This window comes from Phoca vitulina, unplaced genomic scaffold (genome assembly GCF_004348235.1).
Source record: "Phoca vitulina isolate PV1807 unplaced genomic scaffold, GSC_HSeal_1.0 scaffold37, whole genome shotgun sequence".
NCBI classification, from domain to species: domain Eukaryota; kingdom Metazoa; phylum Chordata; class Mammalia; order Carnivora; family Phocidae; genus Phoca; species Phoca vitulina.
The window spans coordinates 920889-942069 of NW_022589740.1; the positions used below are offsets into that span (position 1 = coordinate 920889).

A 21181-nucleotide genomic window follows, 5' to 3' on the forward strand; every position below is an offset into this window, starting at 1 on the left:
CACGTAAGGCCACGGGAGCATGAATGCAGACGGGCCCCTGGCCGTGCTCACCGGGCCCCGAGGGGACGTGGCACGCAGCGGCAGAGAGCAAAAAGCCAACCCCAACCCCTGGGCTCATGTCTGAGGACCCAGCGGTCGAGAGGCCGCCACCGGCCGGGAAGGGACAGGCTGAGCACCAGGCACGGCTCGGGCGGCGACGGAGCTTCCGACACTCCGATTGGCGACTCCGAGGTCATTCTGAAAATCCGAATAATCGGACCACCACTACCTCCCTCAGAGAGAAGGAGCTCATTAAAAACAGGCAAACGAAGGCCAAGATTCCAGGTGCTGACCCCCCGACTTCCAAAGGAACTGGCCCCGGGGGACATGAACCCGCTTGCTGGCGGCTTCCTGCTCCCACATGGAGGAGAGGCCGAGCTGGGGAGTCCCGGACGCAGCTGTGGCTGCACCACGGGACCTGCCTCGGCGGAGGGGCCTGTCCGTCACCGAGGACGCAGGAGCGGCAGCGTTCCCAGCGAGGGGCCAGGGTGGCGGCGGGACACGGACACTTGCCGGGCAGAGTGGGCAGCTCCATGGATGGCCTGATTTCAACCGGATTCACGTCATTTATGACAGTCCGTGGAATCGGAACACCAACTATTTGATGACATTTTTTGGATGTGATTGTGGTATTTTGGTTATTCTGACACAAAGGAGTCCTTTCCTTGAGGAAGGGGACACCCAGGGAACCCCTCACAGATGAAGAGCGTGTTTGGGACTTGCTTCGAAGCCGCCAGAGACAATGGAGCCCCAGGACATGGGCGGAGGAGGGTGACCCGGGGCTGCAGGAGCCAACGGGGGCACAGGCCTCCTCGGCACCACTCCCTCGACTTGTGTGTGCTCGAGATTCTCCATAATGAAAAGATAAAAAATTCAAGAGGAAAGGACAGAGGCCCCTGGGTGAGTGGCCAGCGCGGGAGGACGGAGCTGCTCGGAAGCAGGGTGGGAAGGCGGCTTCGGGGTGACGGGCCCCTTGCTTGCTGGTGGGCGGGAGGCTGCTGGCCCGGCGTGCAGGATGGCGGTGGGGCCGGCCACGGGGCCAGGAAAGCGCCCGATGCCCCAGGAGGGGTGGTGACCAGTGCAGACTGGAGGAGAGAGCGCCGGGAAGGTCTGCGGCCCACACGGCAGTCGAGCGGGAGCCCACGCCTTACCTCGTGCTGCTTCACGGAGATGTTGTGCGCACTCAGGGCAAACACGGCTTCCCGGGCACCCACGTACAGGGTGGTCTTGTCCTCGCTGAGCAGCAACACCGAGTAGTTGAAGATGCCCGGCTCGTGAAACTTCTCCAGGTGCACCTCTGCGGAGGCAAGAGAGAACATCAGGCATTTCCCAGCCTGGACACACCGAGCACCCCGTCTTGCTGTAACACACCGTCATGTCGCCAGGGCTGTGCGTGGATCCCCTGCCCGAGGCCAGCACGCAGACCCGCTCAGACAGTCACTACGAGCATGCGACCCTGCAGGGCCCCCGAGCCACTGTGCTCGGCCAGTGCTGGGGCCCGGGGCCCTTTCTTGTTCCTCCAGCGGAGTTCCAAACCCTGCACTCAACGTGGCCTCCGAGGAGCGTGCCCTCCCAGGAGCGAGCATGGCCTCCAAGCATGTGACCTCCCAGGCAACCCCAGGCTGCTGACCACTGTGCTTCCCGCGCTCTCACGTACTTGTGTTTAATCTTAACACAGATTAAGTACATGAAGAATATAACTAAGCTTTTCTTATTCAGAAAAAACACGATGTAGCTCAAAAGCTTTAAAAAAATCTAGTTCAGTAAATATATCCCTTAACTGAAACATTTTTCAGGGATAAACACCACAAGCTTATAAACGAGAGAAACAGTGATGTTTCCTCTCTTACGAGGAAATCGCATGGACAAGCAGGACGACAAGAATCGGGACAATCGGCAGTGACATGAACGGATTGGCAGTTTCTCAAGGCCTGACCGTCCCAGCATCAGCACGAGCGGTCTGAACTTGGATTTCATGGACCACTGGTTTCACGTAAGGACCAGGTGTCCACGCATTCTGCTGTCTGGATTTTCCCAAGCTGGAGACAGATGCGCGGAGGAAGGCTGTCCCGGCACGCACACGGCCGGGGACGCTGCACCAGACAGCTCAGCCCTGCACGCAGCCCTCGCTCCACTCGCCGGGGAGCCCAGGGGTCTCAGGACACAGCTCCCAGCAGGGGAAACGGACAGAAACTACGGATGGCAAATGAGAGCACTTGGCGGGAAGCCTGGCCGCCTGTCATTAAATGTCCTCAAACAGGGCATTTAGAGAGGTTCGTGCCCGGGGAGCGCACCACACATCCTCAGGCTCTCCGGGGGCCCCGGCTTTAGAAACCTAACTGGCAGCCCCTGAACACGCCGGGCAAGTGTTTGTGTGACCCAGGCACCTGCCCGCCCGCAGACCCAGTGCACACAGTGGAGCCCGTGCGTCAACTGCGAGAGCAGGGCTGGCCCGTACCTCTGTGCTCCCAGGTGATCCTGGGTTTGGGTGCAAACGCCACCGCCATCCCAAACAGCATGGCGAGGGCAGCAAGCAGCCCCCCGACAGGGGCACGCATCCTCACGTGTGGGTGCCGCAGAGGGGGCTCGGGCAGCAAACGCTCGTGGGCCTGGGGGCCGCGGTGGGTGTCCCGGCGGACGCTGCTCAGAGCCTGGGGGCTGTGACCGGCGGCACAGCCCGGAGCTGGTGGGTGGTGCGAACCCCGAGGACCCGCATTTCCCAGGCGCCGGGCGAGGTCACCACCGCCAACGTGGAAGGCCCCCGGGTTCTTAAACTGTGTGCTTCTTCTTGGCTTCGCAAAGAAATTCTGCAAGTGAGAACAAAGGTTACAGGTCAGGATGCGTGTAGTAACACCCGCTTTCTATTCCGCGCTGTGCCCCGGGCTCTGTCTGCGCAGGGGCGGGGGGTGGGGGGGGCGCAGCCCCACGCTGACACTGCGACCCAGTCACCAAGAGCAGAGTTCCAGGGCAGACGTGGGAACCCAGCCTGGGACGACCGCCCACCTGGCTGCCCGGCTTCCCCCTTGCTGGGCGCTCGTGGCCCGCGGGTGACCTTTGCAAAGGTGCAAACCAGGGAACCGGATCCCCCGCAGACCCTGGCTTCCCAGCTCCCGTAACGCTTGTCAGGGAGCTCAGCCGGGGCGAAAGACCAAGAGCACCACGTGGAGGCTGAGCCATGTGCATGTGTGGGAGCACGCACACGCACGCACACGCGACCTTGCCGTGCAGGACGGCTGACCTCCCGCCGCAGACAGGGCCACCCCCAACGCCCTGCGCCCCCAGCCGCACCCGAGAAGTCGCTGTGCCACAGAAAGCGCCGTCAGGGGCTCTCGGGGTCCCTGGGGAGCAGCTCGTTGGAAGGACAGAGGGTGTGGGCTGGGGGTCTGCAGGTCTCCCAGCCCCCACGCTCTGCCCCACACGCCATCCGCAAGGTGCCCTGCAGTGGGGGCAGGACAGCCTCGCTGCAGACCGCTGAGGCAGGGCCCCGCCAGGACCCCAGTGGGACTGTGACATGAATTTCTTCTGGCTTCTCAGGATGGGGCTGTAACCAAACAGCTGTGGGAGCAGAGGTAGGACCCCCATCCTTCCCAGACATGCTGCCCCCAGGGAGGCCCCACATGAGATCCACTGCCCCCCCCCCCCCAGGTCTCCTCTTCTGCAAGATGGTGGAGCAGCCTGCCTCCCACCCCCAGAGCGGGCCCTGCTCACCACCTTCTTTTCCTTCCATCCCATCAAGTCAACCCACCTGCAAGTCTCTCAGGCCAACAGGCCCCTGGGCCCCTCTCTGGAGCCTTCCCCCCCCCCCCCCACCACCCCTCAGGGACATCCAAGGGGCAGCCAGCTCCATACCCCCCAAGAGTTCCCTCCTGCTCAGCCTCCGCAGGGCCCCCACAACCGACCATACACCAGCCCCTGCTGCTTCCTGGCACCTCAGCCCAAACCCAACCTCCCAAGAGGGTTTGAGGGGAAGTTTTGACTTTCTGTTCACCTAGCCAAGCCACCACCTCCAGGAAGCCCTCCTGGGCTGCCTCCTCATCCTGCCCAGGAGGTCACCTCTCATGCCCCTGGAATCCCTGTCTGGCCCTAAAGCCCAGCACGTGGCATGGCTTGCCCGAGGGGCCTTCCTCGTCGTACCTTTGTCTATTACGCCCGTGCCCAGGGCACCACACCTGCCCCACTCCACTTGGTAAAGAAAGGACTCGGGGGGGGCCCTGGGAGGGCTGAGATGTGGGCACGGCCAGGCCTCAGCTCCTCACCCCCCTTTCTTGTTGGGGCACCACTCTGCCCTTCCCCTCCCTGCCGAAGGTGTGCTGGCCAGGTCTGTTCAGCCGGCGTCTGTCCTCATCCCGACGCCACTCTGTGGCCGTGAAGCCGGGGAGTGCCTCTCTCCGGGGACTGGTCACCCTGCATGGGGCCAGCACCTTGCTCCACGAACGGCCATCAGATGGGCATTCTTTTCAGGTTTGAGTTGTGCGGTCTCTGTCCCAGGTACTCAAGTCCACCGGGGGGCGCAAAGCAGCCCCAGAAATGCGTGAAGGGACGAGCGCGGCCGGGCGCCAACACGACTATTTACAGAACTGGCACCGGTCTGCAAGCCGAGTACTGTGCTGGGGACCCACGGGGACGGCCAGCCCAGACACTCGGCAGCGCAGTGAGGGCGGGACTGGACGCTAAATGCAGAAGCAGATGCACCGGGAAGTGAGACCAGGAGGGACGGAGGGAGGGACGGAGCGAGCTCACCGAGTGCTCACTCTCCAGGCAGCCGGCTCTCGGGAGGGCTCCCCACGTAGGGCCGCGCAGGAGACCCTGCTCTCCCACCCACAGCGCGGGAATGGGGCACGAGGTGGCTCCGGGAGCCCAGCCAGGGGAGGGCTCCAACTGCGCCGGGTCCCCGTGTGCCCCCCGGTGAAGCAGCCCCACGGCGTCCAGCGAGCACTAAGCACTCCTGCAGAAATCCTCCGCAGCTGCAGGACACCGAGGCCCCGGGGACGGGCTGCGTGCGCGGGCGATGCTGACAGCTCAGGGGTGCCGGGTGCCCCCCGCCCCCACCGGGGCCATCTCCACCCCTGCTCCAGGCTGCACAACGCCCACCCCCATCCTGACCCCTCCACAGCTGCCCACCCCTCACCCTGCTTCCGTTCTCGCCGCCTGTGGCAGAGATTACCCACTTCCTGTCCCGGCATCCACATCCCTCCACTCCTACTAACAGCATCTCGGTTTTACCCAGGATGGCGGTGCAGCCAGCTAACTGTGGCCCCCCGCTTCCGGGTGGCGGCTCCAGCCAGAGAACTGCCAACAGGAGTTATTAGGTAGGAGTTCCAGGAAGGCTCTTAAGGCTGACTCAGCTAGCGTTTGCAGTTTTGCCTTCAGTCTTTCCTCTGGTGCCTGGAACTCATATTTGATGGCTGGAGCTCTGGGCGCCACCTTGTGAACATGAAAACAAGGGTCTCATTCTACAAACAGCCAAGCGGAAATCCACTGGGGGCCCTCCCAACATACTGGAGACTGACACCTGCTTTCTTCTGCTTGCCCCTAGACCTGCTACATAAGCCAGTAATCTCTTTAAACTACTGTTTTTTACGTTTTTATTACCAGCAGTCAGATATAATTCCAAACAGATACCTCCCTATAGTAAGTACATTTACTAAACAGAGGCAGTGGCCAGAGTAAGGTTTTCGATGTAAATCAGAGCACATCATTTGCCCACGTGAAACGTCTCTCTCTCTCGGCTTAAACCAGCGTGCATGGCTGCAGTTCACCTCCTTTGCAGCCTCTCCCGTCTCACGCCCCCTCCACCTTTCTGTCCAGGCCACGTCTGGACGCACAGAGCGCGGCCCGTCTACAAGGCTGCCTGTCAATGCCATTCAGAACACTTCCAAATACGTCTGTTCTGGAGGTGAGGTGTGTAAACCCCACGGCACAGTCTCGCCAGTTTACCTGAGGAGACGTTCCCTCCCTGTGACTGATCTGCAGGCCTCTCCGCTCTGGGCTCCCACTCAACTGTGGGTTTCTGGAATGCGTGAGTGAGCCCACAGCCCAGGGCACCTGCTGGCTGCAGATGCGAGCCCCACTGGCCCGTTTCATTACCTCCCCCACCCCCCTGCCAAATATCACCTTGGAGCCAAGTTTGGTTTGCAAGGGCCCAACGGCAACACCGAATGCCTGCTCGGGTCCCCAACAGAAGTCACTTTTCTGGGTAGCCAGGCGAGGACCCACCCACACAGGCGCCAGACGCCGGGCAGCGCGCGACCCGTCCTCCGCTGCAGACATCCAGGAGGCACGCGGCCGCAAGGGCACGTCGGTGAGAGGGAAGAGCACAGGGAAGGAGCGACATCCTTGTTTCTAACGCAGCGCACGGAAGTCCGCGTAGCGCAGTCTGACGACGTCCGCGCCCCCCACCAGTGCCTGCCCACCACGGCTCGTCATCGGTGGGCTCTGTGGGCCAAAGAGCCGCGACCAGAGCCTGGAAGTGGGAGATGCCACAGGAATCCACCCAAGGAAATGAAAGTGGACTTAGAAATGAAAATTTTGATTAAAGAAACAGAATGTCCAGTTGAAGGATGGGAAGATAAAACTGAGGCGGCTTCATCCAAGTTGCACAAAGGGGCTCAGATAAAAACCGGGAAAGGAGACGAGAGAGCTGGAGCCTGGAGTCCAGAGGCCCACGTCCAGCTCCAGAGGAGGGTGGAGGACACAGAGAAGGAGCAGAGAAATAAGAAATGTCTAGAACGGGAGGACGCGTGTTTACAGCATGAAAGCCCCCCGCAGCGCGATGAATGAAGGAAGACCACACCTGGAGCTCCCCGGGAGAAAACAGGCCATACAGTGACCTCTCCAGAGCCACCCTGATGGCTGGGAGAAAGCAGAGTGCTGGGAACATCCCGGAGGAGGATGGCGTCTCACCCAGAATCCTGAACCGAGCCCAATTATCAACATGGGAGGGTTCCTCTTACCTCCCTGACATCCTTTCTCAGAAAGCTACTGAAGGATCTGCTCCAGGAAAATAAGGGAGCTACTTCACACATGTCTTCCCAAGAAGGAAGAACAGCCGGGAGTAGGAGGCCCTGTGTGACGTGGGGACAGGCCCAGAGGGTGCAGGGACTCTGCCCTTGTGGGGATGGGGAGGAGAGGCAAAGAACCCATCCTCATCTTCCACAGCAATACCATGTCCCACCCCCAGCCCGGGCACAAGCTGCCCCTCCTCCAGAACATTCTCGGTTGGCCCTGGTGGCTGGGCCTTCCCCACAGTGACACTGGCCTCAGGGCCACTCCCTTCCATCCCTTCCTGCCTCATCCTTTTCACTGAGTGGCAGGCCTTGGACTTGCCTGTGGCCCTGGCCCCGTCTGCAGTGGGCAGGACCGGGGAAAGGCAAACGGTCCAGTTAGGAGACCAAGGCCAGAGCTGGGGAGAGCCAAGGGGAGGCCTGACGGGCAGGAAGTTCCACGAACAAAATACCCAGCGTGAACCTTAGAATGGACAGATTGGATCGAGTCAGAGCTCCAGCAGAGGTTGCCCTGCCCCCTGACAAATGCACCAAGTGAGTTTGCGCCGACGCTGGGTGGCAGTGGGCACACCTTCCAGAGAGCTGCCCACGCGGGCTAGTGCCCATGTGCTGCTTGAACCGGTCCGCGTGAGAAGAGGGAATGTTCTCAACGGCCCTTCCCCTTGCACCCACTCAGACACCGCCACTCAGGAGCCGGGCGGCCACTTGCTCCCGGCCACCCCAGGCCACCCCGCTGACGCGCCGGAGGGCGAGTGAGCTCCCTGTGCAGTAGCACACACGGGCTTCCCGAGAGCCTTGGCCAGACCCTGTCTCTCCCTCCTGAATGGTCTCTAAAAATCCGCACAAACGGCCAAAGGGGAACGGGCCCAGGCTCCGCAGATGTCCTTCCTGGGGCGGGGCGGGGCGGTGCGGTTGCACGTTCTGCTTCAGGATACGGGGAGGGCCGGGTGTGTTTTTCTTTTTCAACAAGCACGGGCTGTCGTGTAGAGTTAAAGCACTGGAGGCAGCACACACACCCCACGCGCTCGGACCCGCGGCCCCCACGTGCTCCTGCAGGAGTCCTGGCTCCGGGATTACGGGGGGCATGCGGCATTAAGGACCACGGTGGGAACGTTAAAATGGAAACGTGGATGACGTGCCCATTGTATTGGCTTTCCCGGCGTTTCTGAGCAGCAGAGGCATCTCGCTGGGAGCCGGGTGACGGGGGTGTGCATTGTGTCCCCAGTGGGAAAGTGTCACACGGAACCAGGAGCCCAAGAGGGAGACAGGGTTCCACAGTGTCACCCCCAGTACTGACGAGTCCTCGTGTGAGTTCACGAGGAGGGCACGGTCCCGCTCTCAACGTCAGCAGAGTGGAAGTGAGCGGGGGCCCCAAGCCCCTCACTCAGGCTGGCAGGGCCTGTCACCCTCCAGCTTTCCATCTGAGTGGTCCTGAACCACGTCCGAAAACCACGTTCCCAGCAACCAGCAAGGGTAAGGGCCAGTTCACGGAACTGCCCACGTGTCTGTGCACCATGGGCAATGTAGACATGTGTGTGCACGCATGGATGGCTCTGTGTGCATGTGAACCGCACACCCATGCACACATGTACACACGCATTCGTGTACATCTGCATGTGTGTGCATCTGTGTACGTATACACATGCGTGTGCACTCACGGATGCCCATACCCACCCTTGTGCACACCTGTGTGTGTACGCACATGCACACACGTGTGTGGTGTGCGCACTCTGCTGCACCCTAACAAGCCTGATCTGTTCCGACATGTGACCAGGGACTGCCACTGGGGACCCGTCAGCCAGATTCCGTGGACCCGGCGGGCTGTCTGGGATTGGCTTCCCCTCCTGGGACCAAGTGTCCGTGGCCACGGGGGGGGGGGGGGGTCCAGAGGGGACACTGTTCACGCCACACCGAAGGCCTCAGGGCTCCCCTGGGCAGCAGGACGCGAAACCAACGTTCCGAGTCCACTTGCCGGCACCCCGGGAATCTGCCAAAGGGCGTCCTGACAGCTGTGGATGCTGCCTGGGGAGCCTGGTCTGCCAGACAGGGTGGGTGAAGCCCCACGCCCCCTCAGAGCCTGCGGTCCCCACAGCAGGGGGCGTGCACCTGCCCACAGCTTCCCCTCCTTCTCGCCTGCCCCCAGGCTGACCCCCGGCCATCTCCGCCCCCTCACCTGCCCCCAGGCTGACCGCCCCCCACGCCATCCCTGTCCCCAGGTGGGCCCACAACTCCTTGCTGGCCCTTGCCCCGGACTGACCTCCCACCCCACAGCCCCCCTTGCTTGTCCCCAGGCTGACCCCCAGCCCCCTCGCCTGTCCCCAGGCTAGCTTCCGCCCCCGGGCTCCCTTCCCCCACTGCTGGCTGTGGGCTGATGTTACCACTGTGCAAAAACAGCCCCATCCCCTCAGGACTCGGGACAGGTTTCAGGAGCTCTGTGTCACGTGTCACGTGCACAATAAACAGTTTACTGTTTGCACTTCAGTTTCCCCAGAACGCGGAACAACACCCTGGAGCGATGGCCCAGCTCCACCGCATGCGTGTGCGCAACCCTGGAGGTGGGACGGCAGGAGCGCGGGACAACGGCCAGGACGCCTGCTCGCCCTCCACCACCTCGCAGGACAACCAGGCCACAGGGCGGTCCCGACACGCCTCACCCTCATTCCCTCCCCTGAACCCGGGCCGTGTGTGCTGACGGGAGCCAGGAGGCAGGCGGACAACGGCGGGGTGATGCCGGTCAGACAGTCAGATGACCGGCGGGGGCAGGAACGGGCAGGGGGCTCCTGTGGGGGCAGTGGGGAGGGCCCGGCTGTGGCTGCCCCGGCGGAGAGGCCCGTGGAGGGAGGAGTCATACTGCCTGTGTGACCTCACCAGACCCTTTGCCCGCGGCCATAAACAACACTGTCTCCTTCTGGGGGGCGTGTGCACCTGCCCGTGTCCCTGGCGCCCGCTTGGTGCCGCCCTGGCTTCTCCTCTTGGCTCCCTCCAGGGCGGCCACCGGACTGTCCAGCTGGACGCTGGCTCCTGGGGGACAGCAGGGCTGTCCTGGGACATGGCTGGCCTGCCCTGTGTCAGCTGGGCTGCAGGTGCCATGGGGAGCTCAGCAGCAGACGTCACTCAGGAGGCTCCCAAGCCAGAGGACTCCACTGACACCTGGGGGTCATTTGAAGCGCCACGGACGCGGGTGCTCAGTCCCCAGTTAGAGGCGTGAGACACACACTCGGGTAGAAGACAGTGGAACAGCTCCGCTCTAACTAGAACTTACCCGCATCCTTAACTTCCCGTACCCTATAAAACTGTCCCACCTTCAAAACTAGCTCCCAGGGCGCTGAAGTCTGCTAACAGAGAAACGTGAGCTAAAATACTGCAGCCGCTTACCTGCCACGAGGCAGAGAGAAATCTAGAGCGCTGCCAGCCGGTGCAGGGGAGGGGCGGGCGGGCGGGGGCTCCTGAGGCCGACCTCAGTTTACCGCGGAGCACACTCCTACCTCCCAGGGACTCGGGCGGCCCTGCGGTCCAGCGAGGACACAGGCGCAAGAGGGGGAGGGGCCTCTGTCAGGGGCCGGGTCACGGACACGCAGAGACCGGGCAGCCCCCGAGATCGGCCCGTGAGCACAGTGCACCCCGACCACGCACCGAAGGCAGACACACGGCAGCAGGTGGGGTGGCCCACACGGTGTCCAGGGAGGAGGTCCCCCCCCTGGACACGGATGTAAACACGTGTGGACACACATGGATACAGGCCTACGGACACACATCCAATTGTTAACAGTGGTTACCTCTAGGCAGGGAGGAGAAGAGCCAAGGAACTCACTGTCCATGTTTGTTTTGTACACAGTGAGTCAGACGTTCATCCCGCTCTGTGCAAAAGCTACCCTCCCCCCACCGAACCAGTCCACGTGCACGCCCAGCGCAGAGCAGTGCGTCCCCAAGCGGTCGTGCGCCGGCCCCTCTCCTGGGGTCACTGGGCGTCCGTGACGCGTCTTTGTCCCGTCTGCATGTACGTAAAGAAGGCCTCGTCTGCTTTAACTAGAACTAGGCTGCGTGCCTGTTAGCACGAGGCAGGCAGGAGGCGGGCCCGTCCCTGGGGACGTTACCTCTGAGACCTCGGGCCACTGCCCGGGCCCGGTCCTCCCTTCCAATTCCCCAAGATCCCCAACGATTTTTTAACATAAGGAGATCAACAAACAAAATCAAAGATAAATGACCTGGGGGAAAAATGCTCGTAACCTAAGTGCCAGGGCTTGGAGTTCCTGCTGTGGGCAGCATCCTCACTGGGTGGCACCCGGCCCAACGGCGCAGGGAATCGAAAGCACACACGTGGGTGCCCACGCGTAAACACGAACAGGGCTAAGGACCCTGGAGGGGGAGCTGTGCTCACTAAAGCCGCCCCAGCAAGCCGGCCAGGCAGGTCCCGGTGACGGTGCCACACGGCAGACACGGGGTGGGGGGGCTGCTGGAGGCCGGCCACGGGACAGGAGTAACTACGAGGAAGAAGCGGGGTGAGGCTTTCCTTCTGCTTTTACGTTAAGCTGGCATTTCTCTTTCCTTTTAAACTGGAGATACGTGGTCGAAACGAAGATTAATCACAAAACGGCCCCAAACCAGGGCCTGGTTGACATGGAGACCCCTCCCTGCACGTCGGACCCCGCTGACAACCCCCTGCACCCCCAGAGAGGAAACTGGAGCTTTGCAGGGCCTCCAGGGGCCAGCGCCCCAGAGACAACCGAAATAGAAACAAAGGGCAGGCAGGGCAGGGGTGGGGTGAGGAGAGGCAGGCTGTGCGTGGGGCTCCCGGCGCCCGGCACGGACAGACGCCCCGCACAGCAACAGCCGGACCCCACCTTTGGCCCCCGGAGCGCACGGGGAGCTGGGACCAACCGTCTGTGGGATCCCACTGAGGCTTCTACAAGAGTCGGCTTCGCTAAGCTGGGACACAGGGGCAGAAACCACGCGTCTTTACCTGTATCCTGCACCTCCAGAACCTCCCCTCAGTCGTTTCCAGGATGGAGTCTTCAGAAATCTTGGCTCTGAAACTAACAGGAAAGGAGACTATTTCAACACGTAAGTCCGCCGTCCACGTACCCTCAGCATCACTCCTGGAGAGGCATTGAAAAGAAACTCTTGCAATTTTTCTTTTTTTTTTTTTTTAAGACCTCCGGACCCCAGGATGGGTGTGGCTTTCATGCCCTTGTGCAAACGGGAGGGAGGAGTGAGTGTGCAAACACGCCCATAAAGGAAGTGTAACCTGGCGGGTCCCCAAACACTGACCACAGCCACTTCCCTGCGAAGTAAGCCAATCAAATACTCCCCACGGTCCTGGTTAGCCATTTGCCGAAAGAGAATCAAGCTATTAGCTTCAGATCCGTATCCGTGAGAACTCATCCTCACCGAAATCCAACAGTCAGGGGGCGGCCCTCAAAATGGGACACCCGAGTCCAGGAGGATGACAAATGGACAGGATCGGAATGGCAGCCCCAGGGGGCCCTGTGCAGGGTACGTGAAGGTGTGGAGGACATCGGTGCTGGACCCTTCATGGTTGCGAATGATCCAGCACAGTTTTTAAACCTCAGAATCAAATGCTAGCATTTTTTGGTGGTTGGAATATTTTTGTTTTCTTTTGCTTTAAGAGCTGGTACAATTCTTGCCATTTTCTGGAAGACAACTGAGAAGTAGGAGGTGCTCGCTGGAAGCAGGGCCGACGCCCCGTCTCTCCCACACGGCGCCCCCGGAGTGGGACCAGTCACGCCCACACCACAAACAGGGCTGGCACCCCACTCCCACTCCCACGACGCACGACTCCCAGGGTCACCTCGCGGCCTGAGACACTTCCCGTGAATCCTGAGCAAATGAGACCCCCGGGTACTGGTGGAAGTGGTTAGGATTCCTTACATCTCACTGTCGGGCTCGCAAAGGCCGATTCTGGGTCCCTCTGATTCTGGGTCAGCTCCTGCCGACGGCCAACTTCTAAGCAGAAGTATCTTCACGCGTGAGCATGCAGGGAAGCGTCCCCCGACAAGGCCGTACCCTCCCGCACCCGGAGCCCACGTCTGCTGTTTGAACACGGGGGGACGCGTGGCCACGGCCGACGGACGTACGACAGGCAAACGGGACCGACCGCGGGCTTCTCCTGTGCACACGGTGGCCACATGCACGCTCCCCAAAACACTCACGGGAAACGTAAGCGATTCACGCAGAAGCAAGAGGTTTACATAAACAACCTGAATGCCAAGAAACTTTAAACTGAAAGACTTCTCTCTTCTGGAAATTCAATAAGCCTTTGTCACTTCAATAAATACAAGCAGGTGCGTCTCGTGTTCACCCGAATTTCATGGCGCTGAGCACCAAGGGCAGGCTGTCGGCATGTGAACCCCCCCCGCCCCCCACACACGCACCTGGTGAGGCCACCTCACCTCTGCCCTCCGCCGAACAGCTCCTAGCCCCACGGTTCCTGAGTAAAAACCAGGCACTTCCGGCCCAGCCAACGGCCAGGTCCCGGGCCCCAGCTGTCTACACCCTTCTACCATGCCAGTTCTTTCTGATTTCTTGACAGAAAAACCCACGCACTGTAATAGGTATCGCTGTCCCGAAGAGTGCAGGAGACAGTCCCCACACAGCCACTCACCGTACCGCCTGAACCCTGCGTCTCCCCTTCACCGGGCGTCACTTCCCAGAATGCGCATAAGAAGAATTCAACACTCCTTTTGCGAAATGAAAGAGAAATTAATCAGGAGAGAGAGAAGTGTTTCTCTCTCCCTCACGAGAGACGTGGCCTTGTCCACCCCTCGCCCACTCCCAGGGGCAGGTGCGGTGGGAGCCCCATGCCCATGCCCGGTGGTAGCTGCCCAGTGACCACTCTGACCACAGCACAGAGCGAAGGCAAGGCAGGCCCTGCACGCATCTTGTCCATGTTCTGCAAATGTGACTTCACCTCCCAAAAGCCCCTGACTCTGACCCTCACCGCGGGTTTGCACACCAAAGCAAGAGGCTACTCCCCACCTCTGAGAAGGGCAGCCATGAGGCCGGATGCCTATAAAGCGCAGTGATGAGGGGGCCGGGGGCCATGTCCACATGCATTGGGCGACCTCTCTGGGGGCCGCGGGGCAGCGCGGGCCCAGAAGTCCTGACCCAGCAGTTCTCCACCGGTAATTCAGGTGGATACACCCCACGTATGTGAGGTGCCCGAGTAGGAGGCTATTCGGTAGAAGAACTCTGGAAACAGTACACACACGTGTGCTGTACATACATACGCTGATTTGTACATAAATCGCGTCACATCTGGGGGATGGAATACTACGCAGCTGGTAAAAAGAATAACGTGGCAAAGGGCTCCCTCGTGCACTCTTGGTGGGACTGTGAATGGGTATGGTCACATGGAAAACAGGATGCAGGTTCCTCAAAAAATGAACAGAACTACCCCATGATCCAGTAATTCCACTGCTGGGTATCTACCCACTGAAAACAAAAACACTAATTTGAAAAGACACATGCATGCATATGCTCGCTGCAGCATTGTTGACAACAGCAAAGATACGGAAGCAGCCCAAGCGTCCTTCCATGGATGAGTGGATAAAGAAGGTGTGGTGTGCGCACGCACACGCACATGCACACACACACACACGCACTATGGAATATTACTGAACCATCAAAAAGAATGACATCTTGCCATTTGCAACAACATGGAAGGACCTGCCCCTCCAGCCCCCAGCCACTCCCTCAGCCCCTAGACAGGAGGTCACTCACATATTCAGTATTATGCTGAATCAGAGAAAGATAAACACCATATTTCACTTACACTGGTATCTAAAAAAGCAAAACAAATAAACAAACAGAAAACCAGACTCTTAAATACAGAGAACAAACTGGGGTCACCGGGGGGGGGGATGGGTGAGGTGGGTGGAGGGGGTTAAGAGGTATAAACTCCCAGTTAGAACAGAAGTTAGTCTCAGGGATAGAAAGTATGGCACAGGGAACATATCAGTAACCGTAACCACGCCGCACGGTGACAGGTGGGGACACTGACCCAGACCGTCGAATCGCTACATTGTACGCTGTTCACATATGGTTCCCTGCTTGAAGCTTACTAAAGGGATTCCATCAAAACACAAGTTTCCAAGAACAGCAGACAGACTTTCGGTGATTTCTGACTGACTGCACATTTTGCGGGACCTCCTTCTAAGGGACTCTGACACAGAGCAAAGAGGTCCAGTGGCCGTGAGTGCAGGTGAATCCCAGCTCAGCGCCCCAGGGCGGGAGGAGCAGGCTTGCAGCCCCACAAGAGACCGGGAAGTCTGAGGAAGAAGCGGGGGTGTCCCCTGTGGGCTGGCCGGAGGGGAGGGCAGGACCTCCGAGTGAACTGTGCCTCCTTCCCTGGGTTCTCCTGTATGGCGCCCTCCCGTGGGCATCCAGCGCTCCCCAAGCATCCTTAGATGGCTGTTCAATATTCCATAATCCAATAGGATAACGTTGGACATTCAGCTCTTTGCCAATTTCTCATTTAAAATTCATTTTTTTAAAGTAGGCTCCACACTCAACACCGGGCTTGAACTCACGACCCTGAGATCAAGAGTCACACGCTCTACTGACTGAGCCAGCCGGGCGCCCCCCAAATTTATTTTCAAAGACTGATTTTAACCACCAGCAAAACTCGACCCAGAAGCTCCTGTATCCAGAGCCCACCTGCGCAAGTGCAGATGCCACACGGGTCACGCTGAAGCGCTCCTAAGGTTCTGTCCCTTCGTACGGGGGTGGGGGTGGGCACACACGCTCAGAGCGCACACTCACCGCCCGCACAGGCCTGCTTCCCTCTACGGGGACAGTCGCACACAATCCGCAGGATGTCCTTCACTCCAGGTCTTCCGTTCCCTGCGCTCTGTGTGCAAAGGCACACGTTCTCTGCAATAAAACAGTCGATGTCCACCACACTGCTCATACTTCTTTCAAGCCAATGAGACGCCTAATTCAGGCGGTCACTGTCCTCCCCTAACAGGGGGCACGGTAGAGCTGCTACTCCAGTGAAGGGTTCCGGGCCCTCGGATGCCACTTCCCAGCCGTGGGGACGGGAACAGGTCAGTGCCCCTCCAGCCCCCAGCCACTCCCTCAGCCCCTAGACAGGAGGTCACTCACATTACCCATGTCCAACTCCTGGGGTACGCGCACGTCTGACGACAGCGCCGGACCCCCGAAGGACCCCTCGGCTTGCACCGACAGACTCAGCAACTACAGGCCACGGCCCGGCCACACCATCCGCGGGGGTACAGCCGTGGGGCCCCACTGCCCCAGTTCCTGATGAGACGGGTTTTAGGCAACCCTGTCAGACTCACAAAGGCAGTTACGAATCTCAAGCCTCCGGCAGAGCTGGGACTCCCTCCCTCCTACGTCCTGCGATCCCTCACAGGCCCGGCCAGCAGGTCCCGGGGCTCCGGAACTGTCCATCGCCCTGGGGCTGGAGCGGGTCACAGCTCAGCGGGCAGGGTTGGAAACCGCTCTCTCTGGAAGCGTCTGGCTCCACTCTGAATGGATGCTTCTCCTCCAGGAGCTCAGGGCAGAGACAAGGGGCACCCCAACCCCACAGCAGGGAGCTCCTTCTCTCTGCCATGTGCCAGGGTGTGAAGGTGTCACAGACTTGTCCAGAACCATGCCTAATCCGGGGCTGGCTCAGGACTGCGCTCTGGGCCACCTGGGGCAGCGTCCTGCCCACAAAGTCTCTGCAGCGGGAGTTGCACCCGGGGACGTGACTCCTGCCCCTTGCATGGACCTAGCCCAGCTGCAGAACGACCAGGACATCTCTCCTCTTAGCCACCGCGGGAGGGACGGGCCTTGGAGCCCTGACAAGCCCAGGTCCAGGCGGAGATTTCTTTTTTAAGTCTAAAAAAACCACAAAATGCCACTCTCTTTGCCTTTATCTTTAGTGTCTCCTTAAAAATACACAGCAGGGTTACAGAGCCAAGCCAGCTCGACCGCGGGCTGCCATCCAGCTCAAGTCTGCAAAGGCTGAGCCAGGACGAGCCCCTCTCCTTGCACCTGGCCTCCCTCCAGGACGTGGCCTTTGCTTTCTGCTTGCAAAACCCATCAGAGAAGGCGCATGCTGCTGGCGAAAGCACCGTGAGGGCCCCCGGGGCTGACCCCCAGGCGGGACACAAGGAACATCACCACGCCTAGTGGGGGCCACCATGCCGACCTCCGTGCACAATTTGGTGCACACAGCGTTTGCTCTGATTCACCAGCTTCTGCACCCCTTCAAAGGGACCCCCAGAAATGCCCACTTAGGCCCTGGAAGCAGCTGACTGAGCGCCTGGCAGCAAAGCCTGTCACGTTGAGACCTTGCACCCTCTGATCCATGTTCAAACCCCACCACCCCACGCGCCATCAACTGTGGACCACGTGGCCACCGTGGGCAGGAGGATGGCCTCCCAACAGCGCTGGGAAGGCGACAAAGCGAGGGCCGCTCCCCCAGCGGTGAGAAGAATGCCGATAGCGCAGGTGCCATGGGAGGCCTGGAACGGTCCCAGCCTCCCCCTAACCTGGGGAGCACCAGGGTCTCCACGGTGCCAAGATGCCCACTGTCCAGCCCCTGCACATGGTCTATGCCCAGAATCTCAATCATTTCTACTTTCCAAACTACCCACGGAGGCATGCCCCAATGTCAGCACCGCCGCAGCGTGACCTTTGAGGGGAACATGAGGAGCCCCATACTGGACCTGATTCACCCCTCCAATCGACCCTCCCTTGTGGTCCTCATCTTCCAGATGCTTCCAGGCCCAGCTGCTGTGTGAGTGCCGAGGGCCACATAAAACGATGCGGGGTCGGCCTCCAGCAAACCCCACCCTCACGGCAGTTGAGACAACTGGACTGGAAACATCAAATGCCCTCGACCCTCCAGACGGTGAGAAGGTGCCTGCGAGTGACCTCTGCTGAAGGCCCCAGGTCAAGGGAACCCCAGGCCCCAGATTCCAGGAGTCCACTCTGCACCCTCCACGCAGGAGACGGGTCTACCCTCCTACCGCAGGCCAGGCTTGCTGGCCCCGGTCCTGCCAACCCGTCACCTGCCCTGGAGCCTGGCGCATCCGTCCTTCCCGCGGTGTGGACTCGCACACCAGGCGGGGCGTTCCCTTTCTGAGCCCGGCGCCACCTCCTAGGTGCTTCAGAAGGCGCGAGACACAGAAACGTGGCAGCGGTTCTGTCCCCGTCCCACGTCATCTTCCAGGTGGGAAGACGCGGGCTGAGAGGTTGGCCGGCCCTCACGGTCCCCAGCGGGCCCGAGGAGGCGCCTTCCCTCCCGGGGACCAGTGCCGGGGAGCGCGTTACGAGACACGCAGCACAGAGGCAGAGGGGTCTCCTCACGATTCACAGGAACCAAAGTCAACTGAAAAATCTAGAAGAGCCTCTAGAACATTCCTGCACCAGGATAAGCTAGGCCGCCCCTCTGCCCCCACTAGGGCCTTGCCACTGCTCGTGGCGGCCTCAGCAGGGCCACGGCCGTGCCAAGCAAGCATCCTGCCAGAGAAAGGCCTCCAGGTGCTGCCTACAGCCCCCTCGCGTAAGCTGGGCCCCCTCATCCAGTGATGGGGACATGGGGACAGACCAGACGGGACCCCAAACGTGGGTCCAGAGCGTCACCAGCCAGAGGACAGGACTGCGGCCTCCCTGCCTTTCTGCCGGCAAGGGCTGAGGAAATGGGACTGTATTGTGCCACAGGCTCGGGAAGTAGGGTGTGTGTGCATCATGGCCCTGTCTGCTGGAGATGATGGCACCCGAGGTCTCACTTCCTGCAGAACTGGTCCCAGAGCTTGGCCACTTGGCCATGCTCCTGCCAGGCAGAGCTCAGGGCCGCCCACATGCCGGCCACTCCCGGGCCCTGGGCCGCCTCCGTGCAAGCGCGGTGGCTATGTCCCGCCACAGAAACAGGCTGAGCGAGGCACCCGCCCCGGGGACACGTGGTGGCCCCGAGCAGTGCCCTTCAGGTCTCGGCAGGTCCCCGACGGCCACCGCCCTGGGCTGAGCTCTGCTGGGGAGCCTCTGCCCAGTCCTGGGTCCTCGCCCCGGGGACGTGCGGGGCCGGGCTGGCCGGGGCAGCGCCCCTTGGGGTGGGCTGCGTCCCAGTGCAGTCGGGAGCGCCCGGGGGGCTGGTTTCCATTCGGGAACGGCCCCCCCCCTCGCTGCAAAGCGCACCTGCAGCCAGCCTGACTCAGGCACTGCGGCCAGGCACAGCGAGGGACCTGGGCCCGGCTGCACCTGCCCACCGCAGGCCACGTGCAGGCAGGGCCGTCCAGGGGGCCACGGAGAGCAGAGAGGGGCAGTCCTGGGCCCGGCTCCCCACGATGCGCACACGTGAGCTGGCACCTGTGAGAACCCCGAGTCTGGCCCCTTCACTGCGGACACGGAGCAGCGGAGACACAGACAGCCCCCCGCCCTGCCCAGCACGGTCCCTGCGCTGGGCCGCCACCTGGGCAGGGACCCCGACGGTGCGCGTGCCAGCCCTCCCTCCAGGCGCGGGGCGGGGGGCACCCCTGGAGAGGAAGTGCCACCCAGAGGAGCGGGAATCCAGCTCCGGTTGGCCGGCCGTGGGGTTACCGGGGAAAGCAGACCGCTCCTCCAGGCTTCAACCTTGTCAGCGGCTGATGCAGCTTCCCTAGGGGCTGGCGCGGCCCCGCCCCACCCACCTCTGGGTCCCTCAAGGCCTCCGCAGGCCCTCCAGGCACCGGAAGCTCTGGGCCCGGAAGCCGATGTGCTGGCTGGGGGAGGGGCGGGGAGAGGCCTGCAGAGCCCACGGCCGTGCCCACATCCGCTCCATCTGCCCACCAGGCACGGACCACCTGCCACTGGCCTGGAGGCAGCCCCCATCCTCACCTTCCCCAGCTCCCCCCACCCCCAGGGCTGCCCCCACCGGCAGCCACCCTCCGGAGACGCAGCTGGGGGGCCCGGCGTCCCCATCCTCCCAGGACAGCCTTCTGGGGGAGGGGAGGAGTAAGAAGAGCTGGTCAGGTCTCCACGTGCCACCAGGGGCGTGTGGGCCTCTTACGGAGGCTCTTCCAACAACTCGATGGGCCAGAAACCATCCTCCTCCTCGTCATCCCTCCTTCACACACAAGAAAACCAAGGTCTGGACGCTTCCGGAAGTCACACCAGCGGCCAGCGGTGCATTCAGAGCCCGACACCTGGCGTCTGCCCCTTCCCCCAACACCACCTCATGAGTCCTCAGCGCCGGAGAGCCAACGCTCCCTACGTGGGAGAGCCCGCCCCGAGGCCTCATGGAGCCAGCACGCACGGCTGGCCTCCCCAGGCCCACTTAACCCGGTTCCGCACCAACACCTCACCCGGGCTCCTAGCCGGGGTGCAGCGGGCACCTCCCCAAGGACGGTCTGAACCTGGGTGGCAGCACCAGGGCCTGCTCTGGAGTCTGGCAGGCGTCGGCCTTTCCAAATAAACCCACTTGGCTAGTTAGGTCAGCCCAGGCTCTGCAGTCCTCGTTTTTTCTTCCCAGCTTAAGAGCCTAACAAGCAGATGACATAACTGACCCACGCCAAAGACCCCACGGCGAATGAAGAGCGACCGGTTCCGTGCCCAGAACGTGGTCCCCAGGTGTGTGTTCACTGACGAGCAGTCTCGGGCAGGGACGAACACTCGAATGACAACTCTAATTACAGACCCTGCATTTAAGCCCCCTGCTCCTTCTGACCGACCGGTGGTCGGCTGGGGCCCCGCGGGAGGTGGGCACGCCTGGCTGCCTGGGGCAGGCTCCCAGCCTCGGACGGCAATCCCACCCAAAGCGTCCCAGGTGACGGAGGCTCTAGAAACACTTCAGCCACAGGGAGGACACTCCTCACAAAATTTCAGAACCAGATGGATTTTTTCCAACATACAGACGAGAAACTTGAAACACCTGCCCGAGCTTGCCCGACCCTCCAGGTTCCAGGGACCACCTCTCTTCTACCCCGCAAAGCCCGGGGAGAGCCGCGCTGGGCAGCCCCTCACACTCACACCTGCACGGACACCTCCATCTTCAGCGGGAAGCGATTTTCTGCCTCTGGGGGGGGTGCCTGCCGCCAAGCCCCCACCTGCTTGAGCGGCACCTGGCCGCCAGCACCAGCGGGGACGGGGCCAGGCCTGGCTCTCCAGAGGAGTCTGACGAACACGCCGCT

General features: G+C 61.3%; 1 protein-coding gene across 3 annotated transcripts in view; it reads right to left on the bottom strand.

Moving 5' to 3' along the window:
• SEMA4D (semaphorin 4D) overlaps nt 1-21181 on the bottom strand; it is a 63100-nt gene that overhangs the window by 25415 nt on the left and 16504 nt on the right. For 2 of the 3 annotated variants that reach the window (XM_032427438.1, XM_032427437.1), the window contains exons 2-4: nt 12004-12076; nt 2498-2846; nt 1191-1336 (exon numbers count right to left, since the gene is read on the bottom strand). In XM_032427438.1, coding sequence (XP_032283329.1) covers nt 1191-1336; nt 2498-2846; nt 12004-12076 — 568 coding nt within the window. The remainder of the gene's footprint in view (nt 1-1190; nt 1337-2497; nt 2847-12003; nt 12077-21181) is intronic. The other variant, XM_032427439.1, reaches the window with a different exon arrangement.